Source organism: Enhydra lutris, unplaced genomic scaffold (genome assembly GCF_002288905.1).
Source record: "Enhydra lutris kenyoni isolate GAN:26980312 unplaced genomic scaffold, ASM228890v2 scaffoldscaffold12, whole genome shotgun sequence".
Lineage (NCBI taxonomy): Eukaryota > Metazoa > Chordata > Mammalia > Carnivora > Mustelidae > Enhydra > Enhydra lutris.
In genome coordinates, this window is record NW_019154096.1 from 52,023,067 (window position 1) to 52,045,974 (window position 22,908).

Genomic DNA, 22,908 nt, shown 5'->3' on the forward strand with positions numbered 1-22,908 from the left:
TCCCCCAACCTCCCACCCACCGCCCTCCCTTTTCTCTTAAATGAAATAATTTTGTTAGGAACTAGGTCAGAAATATCTGTGGAATTACAGATTTAATGAGCTGCATTTTTCTGAATATATTAAAATAAATACATAAGTATGGAACAGTTAAACATTTTCCTATGGATCCTCTAAAACCACCCTCCCCAGGTGGCTCCCGCCGGTATATTCCAGCCCAGCCACAAGAAACCCTGGCAAGGTCTGTAAACTCTTCAAGAGATGCTTCTGGGTCATCCGTGTCATTACTATTGACTTCGTTCTCTGAAACCACTCAGTCTGCGTCTGTGGGCCAATGTGGCAGGAAGGAGCAGGTCATTTCACTTGAGGTCCCACCCTGGGAGTGGTGAGTTCCGTGGCGAGGTGCCCTCTTCCACTCAAAGTTAGATTTCCTTCATCTCTAGTCATGAGAGACCCATTCTCTTACTGATCAACGATGAAAACAGGGTGAGGATTCTAAGCGGCTTTCCTCCCTGAGGCATGATGACCAGACAAAGCCCTGGAAAAGGGGGCCTCAAAGGCGATAGAAGCTGGGGGCAGCTATGCAGAAAGGATGGGCTTGCCTGACTGTCTAATTGAAGGACAGACGTTTGCTTCTTTTCACAAAGATAACTGCTGGATAACCATTTGCCTCTTGTCCACAGAGAATTTGAGGTGTTGTAGGCTGTGAAAACCTGAGGGCTTTGCGGGTCCTACGTCCATCAGTTACCAGCTGTGCAGCCCCGGGCAAATCCCTTCATCTGCCTGAACCTCAGTTACTCCCAGTAGAACAGGATTGGTGACATTTAGTCACACTTGCCTTATCTGCTGTCCAGGCTGTGGGGAGGATTAAATGAGCAAAGGAAGGAGTGACTGATCTGAATACTGGAAGGCAGGGTTCGCAACACTGGATGCACTCTGGAATTATGGTGGTGGTGGGGAGAGGGGTGATTTAAAAAAAAAAAACAACCACCAAAACCAGTGCTGTAAGACCCAAACCCAGAGACTCCGATTGAACTGGTCTGGAGTGGGTCCTGGGCATCTGTACTTTGAAATGCGCTTCCAGTGAGCCTCATGTGTAGCCAAGGTTGAGAACCACTTCCCTCAACACATGCCATCCAATACAGAAGCCACTTGCCACAGGTGGTTATTTAAATTTAAATTAGTTTGAATTCACTACAACTTAAAATTCAGTTCCTTACACTAGCCACATTTCAAGTACTCAGTGACCACGTGTGGCTACTGGCTTACCATATTGGACAGTGCAGAGATGGACTATTTCTGTCGTCACAGAGAATTCTGTTGCCTCTGAAAGCATTGCCCATGTACCAGCAGAATCAGTGTCACTGGGAGCTTGTTAAGAATGCATACTCTCAGGCCATTGCCCACCCCACTGAATCAGGATCTGGATTTTAATGGAATTGAACAAAATCTTTAGCGTCTTCTTCAAGTCTGTAAAGCACTGCTGTAAAGCATACATTCATTCTTTCAACCAATGTTTATCAAATGCCTGGCATGTGCCTTGTACATGTCAGGTGATGGAGAGCGATTAGGGAAAAAACAGCAGTGTCTGCCATTCCAGCTGGAGGAAACAAATAGTCATTGCACAAGAAAACCAATAGGCAAATGCAGTTCAGAGGGACAAAAGTAATATAGGAGAATTTGCTAGAGAGGAACTCTAGGGGCAGGGCTGCTACTTTCAGTTGGAAGAGAGTGTCAGGGGACATCTCTCTAAGGACCCCTGAGTGGAGCCTGAGTAACAAGGGGCTGGCCAAGGGAAGATGTAGGGGTGGTATGTTCTGGACAGAGACATCAGCAAGTAAAGTGCCTTGAAAGGAGATTGCCAGATATAGCAAATAAAAATATAAAACGTTCACTTAAATTTCTGCTAAACCATGAATAATTTTTAGTTATCTGAAATACTGCATGGGACACAGGTTGTTTTTTTTTTTTTTTTTTATAGAGTGTATTTGTTTATTTGAGAGAGAGAGAAGAGAGTGAGAGAACACAAGCAGAGGGAGCTGCAAAGGGAAAGAGAGAAGCAGGCTCCCTGCTGAGCAGGGATGCCAGGAACCTGGGATCATGACCTGAGCAGAAGGCACACGCTTAATCTACTGAGCCACCCAGGGGCCCCTGCTTGGGACATACTTATACTAAAAAAAGTATGTGTGGTTAACCTGAAATTCGAATTTAACTGGACATCCTATATTTTATGGACACCCTACCTTAAAGAGGACCAAGGAGGGAGCAGAGTTGGAGGGACAAAGGAGGAGCAAGCGACTGGAATAGTCAGGGCAGGGTGCCACGAGGAAGGGCGGGAGGGGTAGCAGGGCCCAAATCTTGGGCTACATAAAGGCAAGTTTTAGAAACCAAATGGTCACCAAAGGACTGTACTGACCACTGCTGTTTCTTTCACTTTGTGTAGTCATTGGCTTTACCTTCCTGCAACCCTATGGTTTCTGGGAAGGGCTTCTTGGAAGATGAACAATTGTCCAGGCTGTCAGGCCTGGGTGGGGCTGGGGGAGACGGCAGACCCCTGGTTGCCCTGCCCAAGCATAGCGTGCAGTATACATTGTTTGGTCTGAGCTTTTAAGTGCTCTTTCCCTGTTTGTTTGTTTAATTCCTGTGCTTTTGTATGTGATCCCCTATAAATCTCCCTCTCCTTAAGGACCATGTTTGACAACTTCATTTCCCCCCAACTGGAGACATTTCCCCTGCTAAGGGTCAAAAAGACTAATTACCCAAAACCGAGTATTGGAGACACCCTCAGGCCACCCATGACCCAGAAGTGCCTGATCCTGGTCATATGAATAGAGGAATTCAGTGAGAGCAGACCTGAGCACAGAAGCAGTGATGTCCTCGAACCCCAACTGTATTCTTATCAGAAAACAAACTCCTGACCCCTTCAACAACAATAAATGTGGAAGAGACCATAAAGGATCTTCCGTTCAGTTTAGTTTACATGTGAGGAAACTGAGGCCCTGGGAGGATCATGATTTGCTGAAGGGTCCCACATAGATGATAGGGCTGGGACGGGAGCTCAGAACTTCCTAAATCTCTGTCCAGTGCTCCCTCCTCCCAAGTTGGGCTTGGTGTGGGGAACTGTGGGAAGGGCAGCAAAACAGCGGCTGACACTCATTGAGTGCTTTAACACTTAGAAAGCACTTCTCTACATTATCTCCTTCAAGGCAGGGACAGTTTCCATTTTGGAAGCAGGGAAGCAGGAGCTCAGAGAGGTTAAGTGACTTGTCCAGGATCACACAGCTGTTAAGTGACAGAACCTGGAGTTAAAATCCAGATGCAGGCTCCTTGGTCTGTTTCCATTATAATGTGGAAAAAAGGAGGAATGAGAGAGCAGCACACTCACCACCAGTATTATCAGAGGTTGAGAGCCGGCAGGTGGGAGGGAAAGGTGGCCTGAGAAATGAGAAAGAAGATTGCTTGCAGGGAGCCTTGGTGGCACATGGCATGCATCATCCCCTTCAACTGTCACATCAGATTTACACTTGAGGAACTGAGGCTTGAAGAGGTTGGCTTGTCGCTCAGCTGGTTAGTAGCAGGGCTGGGACTTTGATCCAGATCTGTCGAATCGAGAGTCTCAGCAGGTCCCTCCTGGGTTTTTTGGGGGCCGGTGAAAGTGCAGGATGAAACAGGACAGCACAGAGAACATGCAAGAAAAAAAGGACCAGGAAGGCTTACAGGGACAATGAATGATCCTTGGGGGGGGCGGGGGAACAGTGTGTGGGGGGTGCGGAGCCTCTTCCTCCCTCTTGCTTTCCCCTCTACTCTGCATGCAAATATTGTCCCAGAAGCATTAGCTAAATCCCCTCTTTTTAAAGTCTGTAGATTTGCTTGGGAGCTGAACTGCAGCTCTACTTGCGTTGCTAGTCGGTTCTGTCCTTGGAACTGCAGTACTCTGGCCCCCTGGCTTCTCTGGCCACAGCTAACAGGGCCTCCTTTCCCCTGAACTGCCCCCCCACCTGCCAGCTTCCAAAGACCACCAGCATTAGGCAGGAAACAGAGCTGGATTGTCTTGTTTTCATGCAAGAACTTGTTCCATCTTCTCCTGTCTCCCTCCCCCCACCTCCAGCTTCTAATTTTGTTTCCAAAATAATTGTGAGGTTTTTCCCCAGCTGAGGGTCCCTGATTGACTAGTAGTAGGGAAATTCCTACCAAGGCTCCCTTATCTTTTCTAGTCAACCATCCTGCTTGTCTGTTGTTGGAGGCTGGCCTCATTAAGTCTTCTCATTTGCCCGGGTACCTAATTCAGTCCTGATGAGGAGTAGGTTCACATTAATCTTTCTGCCCTGAATTGACCATGCAAGGGAGTAAGACGTAGAATTATTCTGTGGGGTTGTCATCACTAATGTTTCCCTTGTTTAGACATCTTTTGTAGCTGGGGAATCTCTCAAGCCTGGCGTCTAGGACATTCCTCAGAAGCCTCCCCATTAGGCGAGTCACTGGATGACCCTCTTGTCCTCTGGGGGAATGCTGGGAGTCGGCACATCTGCTCCCGGGGCTTGGGGTTCACACGTGGTCAGTGAGCCTGCTGCCCACCAGCCAGCTGCCACGTTGCTTCTCATCATCGCCCTTGGACAGTGTCTGTAAGCCTCAAAAAAATGAATGAAAATATAAGTCCAAGGGAATATAAAAATGTCAGAAAATGTAGTTAATATTTACTCTGGGCAGTAAAAGGCCAACATTTGGGGCATGGGGGTGGAGGGTCTATGGGGATTCTTCATATTGTTCTTGCAATATATCTTCTTGATATCTGAAAACATCTGAAAATAAAATGTCTTTTAGATAGATGGACAAAATCCATTTTGCAGCCAGATTGAGTAAGTGAGCAAGAATATGAGGAACAGTGTGGAGCAGAGGCAGGAAGCGAAGTGGTTAAGATGAGGGCCACAGAGTCAGGGCCAATGGCGTTGGTCTGTTGCTTTCCACCCTAAGAGCTGTCATACCTTGAACAGGTTACTTAACCTCTTCAAGTTCCAGTCTTTATCATCTGGAAAATGGGGATGTGAATGTCGACCTCCCTAGAATATCAAATTACGTGAGATAATGCACGTAGGACGATGCCTGAGGCTTAGTAGGGGGGTCACTACATGGTAGGAAGAGGGCAAAAAGAGAAAGTACGAAGTCTTTCCTCATCCAGTCTCAATGATTTCCCAGTCACTGTCTTGTGATCCCCACACCCAATACCAGACACCCACTGCCTGTTGTACTCAGCCCCTGGCTTTGACTGGCTGTTTTCCAGGTGGTGAATTCCCCCAGAATGTTTCCTGACATTTCCAAATGGTCGTCTTAAAGGGCCAGCAGGAAGATGCTTATGGATCCTTCTTAGCTTGTGACCTTGGGGCCATAGTCATTCATTCATTCATTCATTCATTCAACAAATTTCACTGGGTAAGGGTAGTGGGAACTGTGGACCAGCCACTGAAGTTGGCATGGGGATATAGCACAAAACAAAATTGACCTGGTCCTTGACCTCCAGCTGCTTAAATTCTAGGAACTAGCCTTTCCCTATGGTTTTCTCTGGCTCCTCTTCCTGACAACACCCAGTCTTAGTCATTCCAGAACGCAAAACCTCCTTTAGTGCAACATGCAGACAGCTCAGGCTCACAAAGCCACAGGAGGCTGGGCACAATAAGATGTTGGCAGTTACTGGGCCGGATCATTCTTTCGCTGCCCTTGTTGGGAATAATTCGGCCTTGGGAGAAATGCAGGGTAGCCCGTGGTATGAAGCCAAAACTGCCTTCTCTGCCAATACTCAGACACTAATTGGCTGCCTCACCCACCTGACTTCCATGCCCACTGTACTTTTTAAAGCTAGTCTCTGCCCTAGACTCTCCCTTCCTTCTGTCTGTAATCCCTATCAGTCTGAAACCCTTTTTACAAACAGCTTTCCTTTGGTCATCAAATAAGCCTTCCACCCGCCCCCCTACCACCCTGCCCCACCCTCACCCCGCCTCCCCAACCACAGCCCTGCTACCCTTCCAGCGCCACAAGAGTTCATGCTTCCCAGGTCTTGGAGACCAGTTAATCACAAAATCAGCATTAGCAAACCTGCCTAGCCTCTCTATCTGGCGATTTTTCCATCCATTTGTTTTACAGGAAAACTGGAGTAACAGTACAAAACAATACAAACTGAAGGAGAAAGAATTTCATCTCTCTTACGCTCTTCTGCATTCATAACTGTTAGTAAACCTCTTATTTATAAAAACTGTTTACCATCAGTGTTCTCGAGAATGTATTGCTATTGTTTCCCTTTAGAACGTTACTTCAATGATATTTATTGAGGACTGCTTATGTTTGACGACCTATAGAGGAAGTCTTATATATTTTTCACAAATAAGACCTACAATGCCAAAAAAATATAACTAAGCATATACTAAAGGAAGGACTCCAGTGAGTTCTGTTTGCTGAGATTGGAAGACTCAGTCTCTAAAAGGTGAACTGTGTGTGTGTGTGTGTGTGTGTGTGTGTGTGTGTGTGTGGCCAAGCAGGGGGGAAAAAAAAGAGATTTAACAATTACTTTGTGATTTTTTTTTCAATATCATGAAAAATAAGTCTCCATGAAAAAGAAAAAAAAAGGAGCCCACCCAGGTACTGGACTCAGACACAGTCCAGGTCTTATGCTCCTTTCTACCATGTACTTGCCAGTAGAATTGGTATAAAAATGAAAAGAGAGAATAGACATAAATTGATTACCACAGTGCTTCAATAAATGGTAGCACAGACTGTGACCTGTGTGCCCCAAACCTATTCTCTTCTCTTAGTAACGTAACCTTGATTTTCATCTGAGCACATAGACTTCCTTGCAGCTAGGTGCAGCCATGGGACTAGACCAATGAGTTCTGAGCAGAAGCATTGCATGCTACTTCCCAGGAAGTCTCCCTAAAGAGAGAAGACAGTCTTCATCATCCTTCCTCTGCCTATTACTGGTCTGGACTCTGACTGTGATGGCTGGTACCCCAACTGCTATATTGGGGCATGAGGAGGAGGACCACACTCTGAGGGTGCCTGGCATTGCAGAGAGCTAAAGAGTTTGAGTCCTTGATGAGCAGGGATCTGCCATTCCAGTTTTGGACTTCCTGAGGATTTCTTTTCATAAAGCATAAATTACTTTTCTCATATCTAAACCATTATTTTTTTAGGTCTTCATTTCCCTAAGTGAAGCTAATCCTAACTAATATACTATAATTATTATTGTCATCATTATTTTATTAGCACTGGCCCACAATCCTGCTCACTCATAGATTCCTTTTTTAGGCCAGTAGGAACAGCAGTGAACTTTAAAATAGCACAGTGAATTTTGCCTTTGTTCTGGTCTCTGTTGCCAATCTATTCGTGCCTTTAATGTGGGGGCCCCATATCCTCCTGGTCCCCCACTTCTTTCCCTCCTCTGTTTCCCTCTCTTTCTAAATTCCTGACTCTGGGTCTTTCCCCACTTTCTATGGCTTTTCTTGAAGAATTCTCACCTGAAGTACCCTAAAAGCAGAGGAGGGTTTGGATTAGGTAGAAAGGAAAGGAAAGCATTCCAGGTGGGAGAAAACATAAACAAAAGGGAAGAGCAGATGGAGGTAATGGGGGGGTCTAGACAGGAAGTGGCAGTAGGTTTCTGCTGAGGGTGGTAGGAGATGAGATTGAGTTGGGAAAGTTGGAAGGTGGGGAGATGGGACCCTATTATGGAGGGTCCTCAGGGCCCAGTAGAGGAGTCTGGACTTGATCCCAGAGGAAACAGAGAGTCACTACCCGTTACTGAGAGGGGGCAGCGACACGAGGCAAGAGATGTTTCCAAAAGAATGAATCTGGCTGAAGTGTGCAAAACAGATTGAAGGCAGGAAGAGCCTGGAGACAGGGAGACCAGTATAAATCTTCCACCCAGTAATCAGATGGCCAAACATTGTCAACAGACTTTGACAGGGGCCGTATGAAACAGCTACATTAAAGTGTAGTGATTTCTTAAACAGATGAAGAAGCCTTAAACAAAGTCTTTCCCCAGAACTTCTCACATGGAGAAAACAAGCAAGCATCCAAACAGTGAAAATTGGTTCAATCCTTTCGGAAAACAGTTTGGCACTATGGATCAAGAGCCTTAAGAATGTTCACACCCTTTGACCCAGTAATGCTACTTTCTGGGAATGCTAGGGAAATAATCCAAACTGGAGACAGAAAAAAAGAATGCATGGAGATCTTAATCACAGCACACTTAATAATAGCAAATAATTAGAAACAATCTAAATGCTCGGCAGTGGAAGGATGGTTTAAGCACACTGTGGTTCTCAGTTACATGTCACTCAGCCATGAACTCCAAGGAGTAAGAAGACTAGACAAATGACATGGAAATGCTTGTGTCATAACTCAAGGAAAACAGGATACAAAATATACTGAATGTATATCACACAACAAACACCCCAATTGTAGAAAAGTAGTATTCTGAATTTCTCTTGGTTATTTCATTAAAGTGAGAGGACTATAGATTTTGTTTCTTCTCTCTTTAAAAAATGTTTTCTCCCCCCAATACGCTTTTGTTACATCTATACTTTCAATCATAGGGAATGTCAAGGACAAGTCATACTATTCATTCTTCTCTGAATTGTTTGGCTTGATAAGAATAACTATGTATGACTTTTATGTTTTTTTAAAGAAGTGAGTGATTTTTCGAAAACAAAATATATTGATAAATATGGAGAAGCCTTGAGAAATTCTCTTGTCATCGCAGGCATAGACACTTACATTCATCTTCTCTATGATGTGGTTTAAAAAAAAGGTACAGGCTGTCACGTGTGTGTGTGTGTGCCGGCGGGAGGGTCTGAGTTTGAATCCCACCTTAGCTGGACGACCCTGGCTACCTCATCTGTGAAGTAGGGAATGATGCCTTCCACGCGTAATTACTGAGGAAATGAAGGGAAAGAAAGTACAGAGAAAGAAAGTGAGCGAGATCTCCTTAGCACAGTGCTTTGCACTTTGGAGACCCACAGTAATGGTGGCTTCGAAGACTGAGTGCTGTTCTGTTCTCGGTTCTGCTTTCTGTATCTTGCAGGTGCGTAGCTGTCAGTTTAAGGGGTGACTGTCCGTGGAGGGAGACAGAGCTCTGAGCGGTTTCCTCAGCCTCAGTCACCTCATGCCTCTGGGCCACTGCCACCCTGATGTTTTGACCCCCCCCTCCCAGCCCCAGGCAATTTTGCCTCCTTTATCTGCCTTCACAGTGCTTTCCCCTCTGCCAGGACCATGCTTTTGTGACAGTACATAATGACCTGATTGTACAAAAGCAAGTTTATCTTCAAAAGGATGTTTTATCCTCCATATACTCAGCCAGCACATATTTAAGAATGGTTTTATGTCTTCAGTGTTTAAGGCTGGAACATAAAGTGGCCTTTGTGTGCTGAGATCATTCTGCTATACCTCCCTTGACCCCAGCTTTGTGCAAGTCCCAGGGTACAGCCCTGTGCAAAGTGGCATGGGTCTGTGGAAGATGACGTACAGTTCTAAAGGGCCACTGAGATTAGAGAGAGAGAGAGAAGGAAGAAGACAAGGTTGACTAGGAGACCATGTGGGGCAGAGCAAATTAATGGCAAAAATGATTTTGGAGGGTGCTAAACAGCACCCTTAATCTCCCCAACATCCTGCTTATGAAACTTTTATACTCAGCCATCTTTTCTAAGTTTCTCAAGGACTACTTAAGTGTGAGAACCCATTCAAAACTTTATGAAAATCCAGGGAGATGATGTTTATTGGCTCTGCGTGGTCAGCTAAGCCTGTCGGTCTGTCCAGGGATGCCACGGATTGCCTCCCTGGCGTTCCCAGCATGCCAGGCGCTGATGCTCTGGGAGGGCGGAAGTCCCCTTCCTTCCCCACCCTGGATTCTGTTCTCGAGCCGAGGATGTGGCCAATTTGCGAGTAAAAACACCGTATGTGACTCTTGCAGCATACATTCTGCCCCTCCCAAAAGAGGGAAACCGAGAGAGATGGAGCACTGGGTGTTATATGCAACTAAACAAGGGGGCCTGGGTGGCTCAGTCGTTAAGCATCTGCCTTCAGCTCAGGTCATGATCCCAGGGTCCTGGGATCGAACCCCACATCGGGCTCCCCACTTATCGGAAAGCTTGCTTCTCCCTCTCCCACTCCCCCTGCTTGTGTTCCCTCTCTGGTTGACTCTTTCTCTGTCAAATAAATAAAATCTTAAAAAAAAAAAAAAGAATCGTTAAACAATACAACAAAAACTTATGGTGTACTATATATGCTGGCTAACTGAACACAATAAATAAATGAAATAATATAAATTTTAAAACTCTGTACCAAAATTAACAAAAAAGAGAAAGAGAGAGAGAGAGAGAGAGAAAAAAGAGAGAGATGGTCATTTGAGAGAACAAAGGTGGGCTTGGGACCGTCTTCTCTCTGTAGCCCCCCCCACCCCCCAACAGCTGCCCCTGGCCCTTTTTGGCCCAGGGCTTGTTCACTGAGACATCCAGTTTCATTTTTCAGTCAGCAGTGCTGTGTCATGAGCTGACTTAGAAGGAAGGCTGTTGAATTCCCAGCACCAATCACCTACTAGGTGTTTAGTGACATTTGGTGAATAAATGAATGTATTCACACGTGAACTAATGAAACTTTCGCTTATTCCCACACCACTTGTTTTCCTTCTTCCCATGTTCTAGCTCCCACCGGCAGAGGAAGAATTATGGTGATTCGTTACAATGCGTCAGGACGTCTTTCCTGGTTACTGACTTTAAATCTTTTTTTTTTTTAAGATTTTATTTATTCATTTGACAGAGGTCACAAGTAGGCAAGAGAGGCAGGCAGGGAGAAAGAGGAGGAAGCAGGCTCTCCGCGGAGCAGAGAGTCCGATGCGGGGCTCAATCCCAGGACCCCGGGATCATGACCTGAGCCGAAAGCAAGAGGCTTTAACCCACTGAGCCACCCAGGTGCCCCTCCTGGTTACTGACTTTAAAAAGAATTATGACTTTTCTTAATCTCACAAAACAAACTGAGGTTGGCCGGGGGGAGGGGGGCAGGGAGAGGGTGGGTGGGTTATGGACACTGGGGACGGTATGTGCTATGGTGAGTGCTGTGAAGTGTGTACACCTGGCCATTCAAAGACCTATACCCCTGGGGCCAATAATACATTATATGTTTATAAAAAAATTAAAAAATTATTTAAAAAATTTAAAAAAAGAATTATGACTTTAAAAGGAAAAAAAACAACCCTAGAACATTATTTAAATACAAACAAGAAATCTGAATTCTATAACCGTGTGGAGCAGCACTGCCCAGTAAATGGGAATCCCAGTGCCAAACTGTATGTGATGAGAAAAGTCTATTTTCTTGGAATAAAAAGAGAAAATAAGGAAGGGAGGAGGGCAAGGAGGGAAGGACGACAGAAAGTAGGAGAAAGAAGCAGAGAAAGATTGAGGAAGAAATGTGAGTTCTGGTCCTTTGGCTCCAGCTTGGCCACTCATGGCTTTGTAACCTTGATCGTCAGTCTTCCCAAATGAGCTGTTAACAGGTCAGTTCTCAGACTTTATGAGCGCATCTCAGTTGTGGTGGTGGTGGTGGTGGGTGGTTTTAAGTCTTTGCCAGGATGGGGGTGAGACAGCTATTAAAAATGCAGATTCCTGAGCCCTGCCCTCAAAGACTTTGACTTTGGCCTGGGACCCTATGAAGCAAGCCATTTGGAGAGCTCACTTTGAGAAAACAGGACCCAGTGGTCTGAGAGAGGATGAGACTCTGACTCCTCAAGGGACTGGGACAGTATTCCTCACCTCCTGGGCCAGCCGCTTCAGGGCATGCTCTAGCTCTGGGGACGACTTGTTGGTTAAGTGCTCGAGGCAAAGGGAATGGCACTTTAGCCTCTTAGAGACAAGCGGACTCAAGGTCGCCTTTGCTCCCTGAGTTGCCAGCACTTGTTAAACGGGACAGGGATGAATTCAAGTGCACGGGCTCCCTGGATGTACTCACGCGTGTTGGGGAGGGGGAGGACAGGAACAGGACCTCCCACAGAGGGGTGCTTTGTGTACCTTCCCCTGCATGCTCTCATCTCACCTTCAGGGCATAGATTTTCACCTTCCTTTAACTGACGGGGAAACTGAGGCACAGAGCCTTCTTGCCAGAGCATACACCGTTCTTCATGGGCACCCTCAGAGGAAGATTTCAGATCTCCTGATTCCTAGTGTAATAATGGTTTCCCCAGTGTACCATGTTGCAGAGAACTAACTGTGTATTTATTAAACGAAAGGACTGAGGAATTATTAGCAATAAGTTTCTAACACTTCTTAGCCAGAACAATGATAAAATTCCAGTGTGGACTGCGATTACTGCTCTAATGAAATTAATGATGAAAATTCCTGGGCGCGCAGCCTGTGCAGTCCAGTCTTGTGGTGAGGGGACGCGGGTGTATATCATATGTATTTGCATACATGGGTTTTTGAAAAGAGATGGCAAGAGATACATGAAATGATAACAGTGATTATGAGTAGTGGAATTACAGGTGATTTTTATTTTCTTTATACTTTTTATGTGTTGATTGTATTGGTTATGTTTCTATAATGAGTCTTTTTTTTTTTTAAGATTTTCTTTATTTATTTGACAGAGAGAGACACAGCGAGAGAGGGAACACAAGCAGAAGGGGTGGGAGAGGGAGAAGCAGGCTTCCCGCAGAGCAGGGAGCCCGATGCGGGGCTTGATCCCAGGACCCTGGGATCATGACCTAAGCAGAAGGCAGATGCTCAACCGACTGAGCCACCCAGGTGCCCCAATATAATGAATCATTTTTAATCAGAAAAAATATACATTTAACACATCTCTGTGTTTATAGATACTTGAGAGTTTCCAAGATGCCTTCACAGATTTCTTAGTGGGTTTTGTACTTACTGCATAAAAGTACTATTATTTAATTATCCCCATTTGCAAAGGAAGTAACTTCCCTTGTGTCACACTGCATAGCTTATCAGAGGTGGGCTGTGACACAAACCCAGATCCGCCAGCTGATTTTCCCATTTCTTTGCTCCCTGAGACCCTGTGTTTGCTCATTTGTTTGAGTGAGCTCTGGACCCCTGCTACCAGTTCATGCACGAGCCTGTGGTCTTGCCCTCACTTCTCCTCCCTCACGTGGCCTCTGCCTCATACAAGGAACCCCAAAGTGTGTCTTTCCCTGCATTTCCACCTTTGCAATGCTGGGAGAAGCCTTGCAGGCAGATGTCCATACATTGGTGAGATGGATTCTTTTACTCCCCCTGGGGCCTGTTGAGACAGGAGGGTGGGTGCCCCGCTGTGGGGCTCCTGGAGGAAGGCCAGGAGGGAGAGAGAGAGGCGAGTGTCCCTTGCAACACTGGGGAGGCTGAGCCACTCTTGCTGTCTGGAGGGTGACCTGAACCTGGCCCACCACGCTGCCCTGGATGCTTGGTGGCAGAGAGAAGGGAGGAGGTGACCCTGAGACCGTGCCGTGCTTCTTGGAGGATGCCACTCCACCTGCCTGGGGTTGGTAAATGGCGCTCCTGGGTGGTGTTGGGTTTCTTTCCTTTCTATAAACAACAAACAGACCCTGGACCACAGAACAATGGACTGAGTCAGGGGAAGAGAAGAGAGCAGTGTGGGGTTGGGAGGGCGGTGTGGGAAGGAGAGGGGCCCGGGCACACATCCAGTCCCAAGGGCAGGCCCTGTGTGACTGGACTGGCCAGATAACTTTTATATGCTTGGTCCCCTTTTTTTTTTTAACTTAAAGATTTTTTTTTTTTAATTTTATTTATTTGACAGAGATCACAAGTAGGCAGAGAGGCAGGCAGAGAGAGAGAGGAAGGGAACCAGGCTCCCTGCTGAGCAGAGAGCCCGATGCGGGGCTCGATTCCAGGACCCCGGGATCATGACCTGAGCTGAAGGTAGAGGCTTTAACCCACTGAGCCACCCCAGGCACCCCAGGTCCCTTATTTTTAAAAATGGCAATGAGGTTCATGTTGTCAAGGATGATTTTTCTTGAAGGATTGTTGTAAGGTTCAAATTGATTCACTTGCTCAACCAATTATTTATTATCTGTTGTGTTCCAGATCCCGTTTTAGGTGCTGCGGGGAGAGCAGTAACCGAAACAGAAGTGGGCCCAGTCTTCATCTGGGGAGAGAGACAACAAACAGGTAAGTGTAAAATCAAACTTCAGACTGCTGAGTTCACTAAGAGACAGAAAGCTAAGTAGAAGGCATAAAGGTGTCGAGGGAGCTATTTTATTTTATTCCATTCCATTTCATTTCAATTTATTATCTTTCAATCTTTGTCATCTCTACCCCCAGCATGGGGCTCAAACTCACAACCCCAACATCAAGAGGTGCGTGCGCTACTAACTGCGCCAGCCAGGCTCCCCAGAAAGCTATTTCAGACAAGGAGTTAGAGGAGGACCTCTCCTGGGAGGGGAGACTGGAGCAGAGGCCAGGAGACGCGAGCGAGCGAGTCGGGGGGTATCTGGGGAAGCACATTCAATGCTGAGGGAACGGCAAGGGCCACAGAGTGGGGTTTAAGCATGACAAGGGATGTGACAGTCCCAGCCTATAAATGGGAATAGATGAACCCTCCAAAGCGGCCATTTCTCGCTGGCCTCTTGACTCTCTGACAATGAACAAAGAGGTGAGCAGTTGCAGAAAGACAAGAATTACACCTGACATTCTACTGGTCCTGGGGTCCTACCCTCACGCACTATCACAGGAATAGGCTAAAAGAAAAAGAGAGTACTTTCTTCATGCTTCCATTAGAGCCAGGAGCATCTTACATTTCATGATCTGTTTATATTCTCTCTTCCCCCAGGGACATGGCTTCCGGGGGCAGGAGTGGCCCTGACTTCTCCGGGATCCTGTGGGGTGGTGGTGAGCCACACAGCCTTGGAAAGCGTGGGTTGGAATCCTGCTTCTGTCACGTACTTGCTGTGTGAGTTCAGGCGTGTTTCTTATCTTTCTGAGCCTTGGTTTCCTCATCTGTGAAGTGGAGGCATTTTTATAGACAACCCATGGGGCTGCCATGAGAATGAATAGGGCCTCGAGTATAGTAAGTGCAAAGTTATACATTGCTCATCGACAGTGCCCACGTTCCAGATGCCCGGCATATAGTAAGTGCTCAATGCATTTTGTGGAATGGGAGCTTTAGCGTAAGAAAATGCTGCACGAAGACTTTCATATTCTTCTACAGCTCTTGCCAGGGGATCTGCGGTGCCCCCAGGAGGGACACAGCCATTGTCTTGGAACACCTACCAGACAGGCCAGCAAGCTAAATCTCCGAATTGAACTCCTTGCTCCAGGGCCTGTTTTAGTCTCATTCTCAGATGGAAAACATGTCCAGCCACTAGCTTGATAAGGACAGATACAGTGCCTGATCTTTGCCTGGAGCTAAAAAGCAGCCCATTTGCTTCCCACCTGGCTCTGGTTGTCTTCCAGCTCCTGCCCATGGGGTATCCCCTCAGCCCTCTCTGGAGCTCCACGTGGGCCTGGTACTCACCCCACCTCGGTGCCATGTTGTAGTCATTTCTGTGACTTGTGGAAAGCAGTCTTAGAATCAGGTGAGCCGGGCAAGTGATAGAGCAGAGATCTGAGGATATGGCCAGATGTAAAACATACCTTATGCTCACCTGTTCCCAAGGTGAGCCCAGCAGCAACCCTCTTGGTTCATAATAACCCGTGTCATTGTGCGGCGTAGAAAAACTGAAACAAGTAGCTCATGGGCCCGGAAAAGAGGATTTGAAGGGAAAGGGGGAGAGCATCTCAAATGGAAGAGTAGGGTGTGCATGTGGCTACAATTGGCTAATGGCAGGAGGCACTGAGAGTGGGGGTAGATTCCGAGGGGCCGGAGGGAACATCTGCAGAACAAGCCCTAGGCAAGTGTCTCCCCAGGGATTTCCTCCTTGCTTGCTCTAGTTCCAAGCAACCGCCAGCATTTTGCTTGCTTTCCTAAGACCCAACCCTGGCATGAAGACATAATGGTGACCTTGAGAGCTTGCCCTCCCTCTGTCTTGTGCAACCTGATGTAATGCAGATGGAATGTGTGTCTTCCCCCACTTTTCTGAGTCAGGAGCAGGGGACTGGAGTGGTTATGTCTTCTAAAAGATGGGGAGGTGACCTCATCTTTTAGGTCACCTTGCCTTCACCTCTACTTCCATTCCTTGGGTTCTTTGTCCAGGCAGGCTAGACTCAGCTGAGTGACCCTTGAGTGAGTCGCATTACTGACCTTTGGTGAACCAATGCCAGGAATTTGGTGTGTTTAGATGAAGTGGGCTGTAGATCTAGGCCAAAGTGACATTTGACCCTGGAGGGCTCTGTTAATACCTTGTACGTGAACCGAGGGAGAAAGTAAGGTGTAGGGATCCCCAAAATAAGAGTCCCGAGTGTTGGCGGATAGCCCTTGGCTGAGTGGCTGCGAGTGAGGGCCTTCACCTTCTCTAGTGTTTGTTTTTTCTACTATAAAGTGGGGATAATTCCTGATGCACCGAACAGACAGGGTTCTTATGAGATTCACATTTGAGCAAATTTACAGCATGTGATATTGAGTGGTAGAAAGTACGTGGTTTCCCTCATGCGGTGGTTGTGAGACTCAGCCAAGCAGTTAACTCAATGACCAGCACATAATAGCTGCTCAGTAAAGCATTATAAATAATTCTCAGTGTTGCTCATAGAATTCTATATGGGCACATGTGATCTTAGTCCACAGAGCCATATAAAATGTGAGTGGTGATTTTCATTTTTATTATCTGTGTATATGTATCTGTGTTTACACTGCCACCTGTTCCGGCCCAGGCAGATACTTCCCATCCCGGTGATCTTAGTAACACCCCTGCTGTTCTCCTTGCATTTGCAACTCCCCAGTTCAGCCCCACACAGTCTCTCCCTCAAACATCATAACCATCACATTATTCCTCTTGAGGAGCAGTGTCTTTTATGGGCATGTGACCTCAGCACCCTCCAGATCGGTCTTTGATGCAAACCCCCTTCTCTGCTGGAGGATCAACCATCTCTGCCCCAAACCTCTGCTTATTGTTGAGCTGTCACTGCCAAGTGGAACACCCTCGTCTCTTCTCTTATCTTTCCTCAGTTTCAGCCCTTTCACAGCGTGTATCAGCTCTTTCCTTTAGGAGACTTCCCCTGGTTTACCCACCCCACAGATCACTCAGCGTGTATGGGCTCAGTTTGTGTTCTATGATTTTGCTGTGGCCTGCCCATGACTTTCTAGACAAGCTTTGAGCCACGTGGCACAGACTAGGTTTATGGTTTCTTCTGGATTCCTGGCTGGCCCTTAGTGGGTTGTCCTTGACACATCTGAGGAGGTTGTCCTTGACCATGAGGCTTGCACCTCATTATCTCCATTCTAGACCGCTCTTTTTTTTTTTTAAAGATTTTATTTATTCATTTGAGAAAGAGAGTGAGAGACAGAGAGAGCACAAACAGGGGAAGAGGCAGAGGTAGAGGGAGAAGCAGACTCTCCGCTAAGCAGCGAGCCTGATGCAGGGCCCTATCACAGGACCCTGAGATCATGATCTGAGCCAAAGGCAGACACATAACCATCTGAGCCACCCAGGCGCCCCTCCCCCCTTTATTTTTTAAGATTTTATTTATTCATTTGGGGAGAGAGAGGGAGCAAGGAAGAGAGAGAGCGAGAGAAGGTCCCTCTTTAGCAGCAGAAGTTCCTTGAGGAGCAATGCCACCCTTATATGAAACATCTATGTCAGATGCCAAGGAGAGTTCCTGCCTCCCACCACACCCAGGGAAAGCTTTCAACTCATGCCTGCAAATGGTAAACCCTGCCTGACTCACTGCTATCCTACACAGGTATAATTGCTCTTGTTCTCTAATTTAGCAGGGACCTTGAAACCACCTTGAAACCACCCATGGACCTTGAAACCACCTATGCAAGGAGTGTGTCAGAGCCTTGGGTCAATGTCTCTTCAGCATGCTGAGAATTTTCTCCTGGTTTAGTTTTCTGTGTATACCTATAGATAAATGCTCATGCTAGGTTCCCCTTCCTCCAACCTACCTCTCTGTACTCTGGTTTGGTTCTAGGCCTTCTTGGCAAAGAGCAGTTGTGAGCTCCATGTGCAGGTTTGCTCCCAAATTTCTCTTCCCTCCTTTGGTGTCTCTTCACTTGGCATTTGTGTGTGTCCTTGGCACTTGGCGTAGATACAAGATAAATAGAAACTTGTCTTCTTTGGAGAATCTTATAAGCTGGTGAAACTTTCTCCCCCACTGGTAAGAGACTTCTAAAGAGGGCCTGCCCCTGGATTTCTGCTCTCTTCTCCTGCTCCCTAAACATTTTAGGTTAAAGTTCACTTTAAGAATATTTTGAAAGCTGTGGATTTTCTCCCCAGGAAAGGTACACACATATCTAATAGTTTGCATTAAATTGCAGGGGGTTTACCGACCCCATCAAATCCATCCACAAACCCACAGGCCCTAGGTAAGGAATACTTCTCCTCTTAAAAAATAATGAACAAGGATGAGGAGAAGGGAAAAAAAACCCTCAAAACCACCTAAAAATGGGACATAAATAGAAGTGAATGAACCTAACTCTATTTCAGATAAATAATACTACCACACTGAAGGGAGAGTAAACAAACAAACAAAAACCAATGAATATTGAATTGTAGTTGAAGGACTTTTTCCTATAGTGGTATGGGTTAGCAATCCTAAAAGTTTTTAGTGTGCTATGGAATTGAGCAATTGAATAAATATATTGAGGTTAATGGGAGCCTATTCTTTCTGTTGGAGAAGAGAGTTACAAAGATAAAGAGAAGGAACACTAAAATCAATCTTATGGTAATGAATTAGAATGGGAGATATCTATATGAGTTCATGGTTGTATGTGTGTACAGATATAGTAATAAGATATCAATATCAACTCATATTTCTTAGTTCTGTCTGCTAAAAGTCTTAGAAGTAGACACTCAGTAGCACTGAGCACACCTGGCAGCTAGCTCTTGGTTTCTAAATACCTTTCATCAGTAAAAGGAACCAGGACTCCTTGGAGAAATGGCTGGTTTCAGGGCTCAGAGAGAGAACATACAAGATGAACCTAGATATCATGTTGTTCCAGAAATTAAGGAGGTGCTAAAAAGATAGTAGCAAGATGTCAAAAGGACAGAGGAATCAGAAGAGGATCCCACTGGTCAAATCTGGGGCAATCTGAACATTAAATAACAGTAGTTACATTCCCATAGTACATTCTTTGAATAAAATAAGAATCTAGGAACTCATAGCATCCAGAATATATAAAGAACTAACACAACTCAACACCCCAAAAATAAATAATCCAATTTAAAATGGGCAGAAGACACAAATTTCCTCCAAAGAAGACATACAGATCAACAGACACATGAAAAGATGCTCAACGTTACTCATCATCAGGGAAATCAAAACTGCAATGAGATATCGCCTCATGCCTGTCAGGATGGCTAGAATCAACAACATAAGAAGTAACAAGTGTTGGTGAGGATGTGGAGAAAAAGAAGCATTTGTGCACTAGTTGTGGGAATGTAACTGGTTCAGCCAGTATAGAAAATAGTACGGAGGTTCCTCAAAAAGCTAAAAATAGCGGGGCGCCTGGGTGGCTCAGTGGGTTAAAGCCTCTGCCTTCAGCTCGGGTCATGATCTCAGAGTCCTGGGATCGAGCCCTACATCGGGCTCTCTGCTCAGCAGAGGGCCTGCTTCCTCCTCTCTCTCTGCCTGCCTCTCTGCCTACTTGTAATCTCTGTCTGTCAAATAAATAAATAATATCTTTAAAAAAAAAAAGCTAAAAATAGAACTCCCATATGATTCAGTAATCATGCTAGTGGGTAATTACCCCCCAAAATACAAAAACAGTAATTCAAATGGATACATGCACCCTTATGTTTACTGCAGCATTATTTACAATAGCCAAATTTTGGAAGCAGCCCAAGTATCCATCAATAGATGAAGATAAAGAAGCTCTCTCTCTCTCTCTCTCTCTCTCATACACACACACACACACACACACACACACACACACACACACACAGAGGAATATTATTCAGCCATAAAAAGACTGAAAATTTATCATTTGCAACAACATAGGTGGAGCTAGAGAATATAATGCCAAGCAAAATAAATCAGAGAAAGACAAATACCATATGATTGTACTCATATGTGCAATTCAAGAAACAAAGCTAACAAAGGAAAAGAAAAGTAAGAGTGAGTGAGAGAGAGAGAGAGAGACAAACCAAGAAACTCAACTATAGACTCAACTGTAGAGTCTGATGGCTACTGGAGGGGAGGAGGGAGGAATGGGGGAATGGGTGGAGAAGACTAAGAGCACACTTATTGTGATGACCACTGAGTAATGTCTAGAATTGTTGAATCACTATATTGTACACCTGAAACTAATATAACACTGTATGTTAACAATACTTGAATTAAAAATTTTTAAAAAAGAATGTATGAGCTCATACTAATGTAAATAATAAATAAATAAGGGAGAACTCTCTCTCATAGAAGAATATTAACGAGTAAATATAGAAGGAATAATGGAGTTAGAATATCATCCTTGTGCAACCATTAATAATAACCGGCAGAGACAAGAATCATCAGTGGATGCTACAATTTGGAAGTTTGATGAAAAACAGGATATTTACATGAGCGGAAAGCACCTCTCTACAAATTGCTTCCTAGCTACAAAGGGAAAATGATTAATTCTACAGTGGGTTAACCTGGTGAACACAACAGTAAACACTGGGTCAGTTAACAAGACCAGTCAAGAGACAAACTGACCTTATGTGCCTCCTGATATGATGCCCTGAGAAGGAGTTGGTGTCATTTCTATGGTGTATCTGCCAAAACTCCATAGCCTCGATCTAATTGTGAGGACCCATCACACAAATCAAATGCAAGGCCATTCGGCAGAATAACTGGCCTGTAATCTAAATTTGAAAAAAAAATCGAGTTCATGAGATTAATAAAAAGCTGAGGACCTGATCTCGATTAGAGAAGACTCAAAGAGATATGAACATGTGGTAAGTGATCCTGGATTGGATGCCAGATCAGGGGTAAGAAATAGCTATGAAGTAGGACGTTGTTGGAACAGTTGGTGAAATTTACATATGAACTGTGGGACAGATAATAATTTTGTCTCAGTGTTACAGATACACACATATGCACATCTACGTGCCTGTGTACATACGTATTTCTGCACACACGTTCTCTTGGGCACAGGCTGAAGCTGCATTCACAGCTGGAATTTCTTCTTCAGGCAAACTTCAGTTCTGCTCTTAAGACCTTTCAACTGATTGAATGAGGCCCGCCCAGATTATCTAGGATAATCTTACTTACTTTAAAAAAAAAAAAAAAACACAACGAAAAACTGATGATATCCACAAATACCTTCACAGCAATGTCTAGATCAGTATTTGACTGAAATACTGGAGACGATGGCCTTGCCGCCTTGTCACCAAAAAACTGCCCATCCCATAGGCCCAGCATCTGCCCTGGGACCCCTCCCTGCTCTGTACAGGTTTGTGAAGTGAAATGGTCATTCCTAATGCCAACACCATTTTCCCAGGCAAACCTCAGTGTCTGACCACAACAGTACCTGCATCCCCCTGTCAGCAGGTGGTTTTCAAGCACAGTGCAGGGGATGGTACAAAAGAGGCATGATTCTACAGGTTCCCCAGTCTGGGGAGACGAAACACAGCCAGAGGAGTGCAAGACAACCTACAGGTTCATTCCCATACCAGTGTCTGAACCACCAAGTCCCCTTCATCTTCTTGTAACTACCTTTCCTAGGTTCCTCTTTTCTAGATGATGACAGCTCCTTGGCCAGAGCTCCCGTGTCTAGCTGGCTCCCCGTCCAGGTCGCCCTAGGCCTGGGCTGCTGGTGGAGTTGTCCTCAGACATGACTTCAGTCATCTCCCTCCCCGCTTAAGAACCGCCAGCGCTCCTCATTAGCTGCCAAGTCAAGTCTGGACACCTCTGCCTGGCTTTCGGGCTTCCCCAGTCTGACCCTCCCTGAGTGCATGACAGCTGTCTGCAGAGTTGTGAAAGGCCGTCAGAGAGAATATGAATTAGTCTGATTCCGTGCTGCTCCAGCAGGCGGAAGGTGATCCTAGGTGCAAACTACGGGGAGACCTGGGTGCCTCAATAGAGAGAATTATTCTCCTTTGTTTTTGGTGTGTGTGGATGTGGGCTGGGGGGATGGGGGGTGAGGCGGTGTGTGGGAGGCTCTGATGACGGGTGAAATATTGTGCACAGCACCCACGGGACTTCTCTATTTACCAGGCTCACGGGGCAGGAAGTCACAAAATACTGCACGTCCGGTCTAAACACCAATCGTGTGACGTTTCTGATGGTCTAGACAGACTATTGTTCAACAGGCCTCCTAAATCAATGAGTGGAGACAACAGGAGGAATATTTTAGATTCTCAAGAAAATACGTATTTGTTCTGATTGCATTGTGTTTGTGTGGTACACTGGGGTTCGAGAGATCAGCTGGAGCCCAGTGATGGAAACCCCTGTTGGCCATGGTGAGGAATTTGGCAACTGAAGCAGGCCAGCGATGTGATCCTAGAATGGAAGCAGGAGACCATGAAGAATGAGCTTTCTAACAGCAGTGAACTTGGCAGTGATGTCATGGATGGCCTTGAGTGGCAATGAGTTCCCAGACACAGGAATGGGGAGTGGGGAACCCCCTCTCAGGGATGCTGCAAAGAGAAGTGGAGCTCCAGGAGGGATGGTGAGTAAGATGACTTCTGAGAACCCTCCCACCTCTGACAGTCTCCCGGGCCTCCCGCCCTCCCCTCCAACCCCACATCTCCAGCCAGGATCTCTTCAGCGGCACCACCAAATGGACTCCCCTCCTCAGAACCCTCTCTGTAAGCCAGCCTGCTCCCTTTCTGTCATTCAGATTCTACCTACCCACAGC

At 45.8% G+C, this 22,908-nt stretch overlaps 1 protein-coding gene across 1 annotated transcript in view; it reads left to right on the top strand.

Annotated features, from left to right (window-relative positions):
• LOC111145022 (translation initiation factor IF-2-like) overlaps window positions 1–19,233 on the top strand; it is a 51,968-nt gene extending 32,735 nt beyond the window's left edge. The window contains exons 3-5 of the mRNA XM_022499642.1: window positions 14,061–14,144; window positions 14,806–14,925; window positions 17,839–19,233. Coding sequence (XP_022355350.1) covers window positions 14,061–14,144; window positions 14,806–14,925; window positions 17,839–17,938 — 304 coding nt within the window. The 3' untranslated portion in view covers window positions 17,939–19,233. The remainder of the gene's footprint in view (window positions 1–14,060; window positions 14,145–14,805; window positions 14,926–17,838) is intronic.
• The last annotated feature ends 3,675 nt before the right edge of the window (window positions 19,234–22,908 follow it).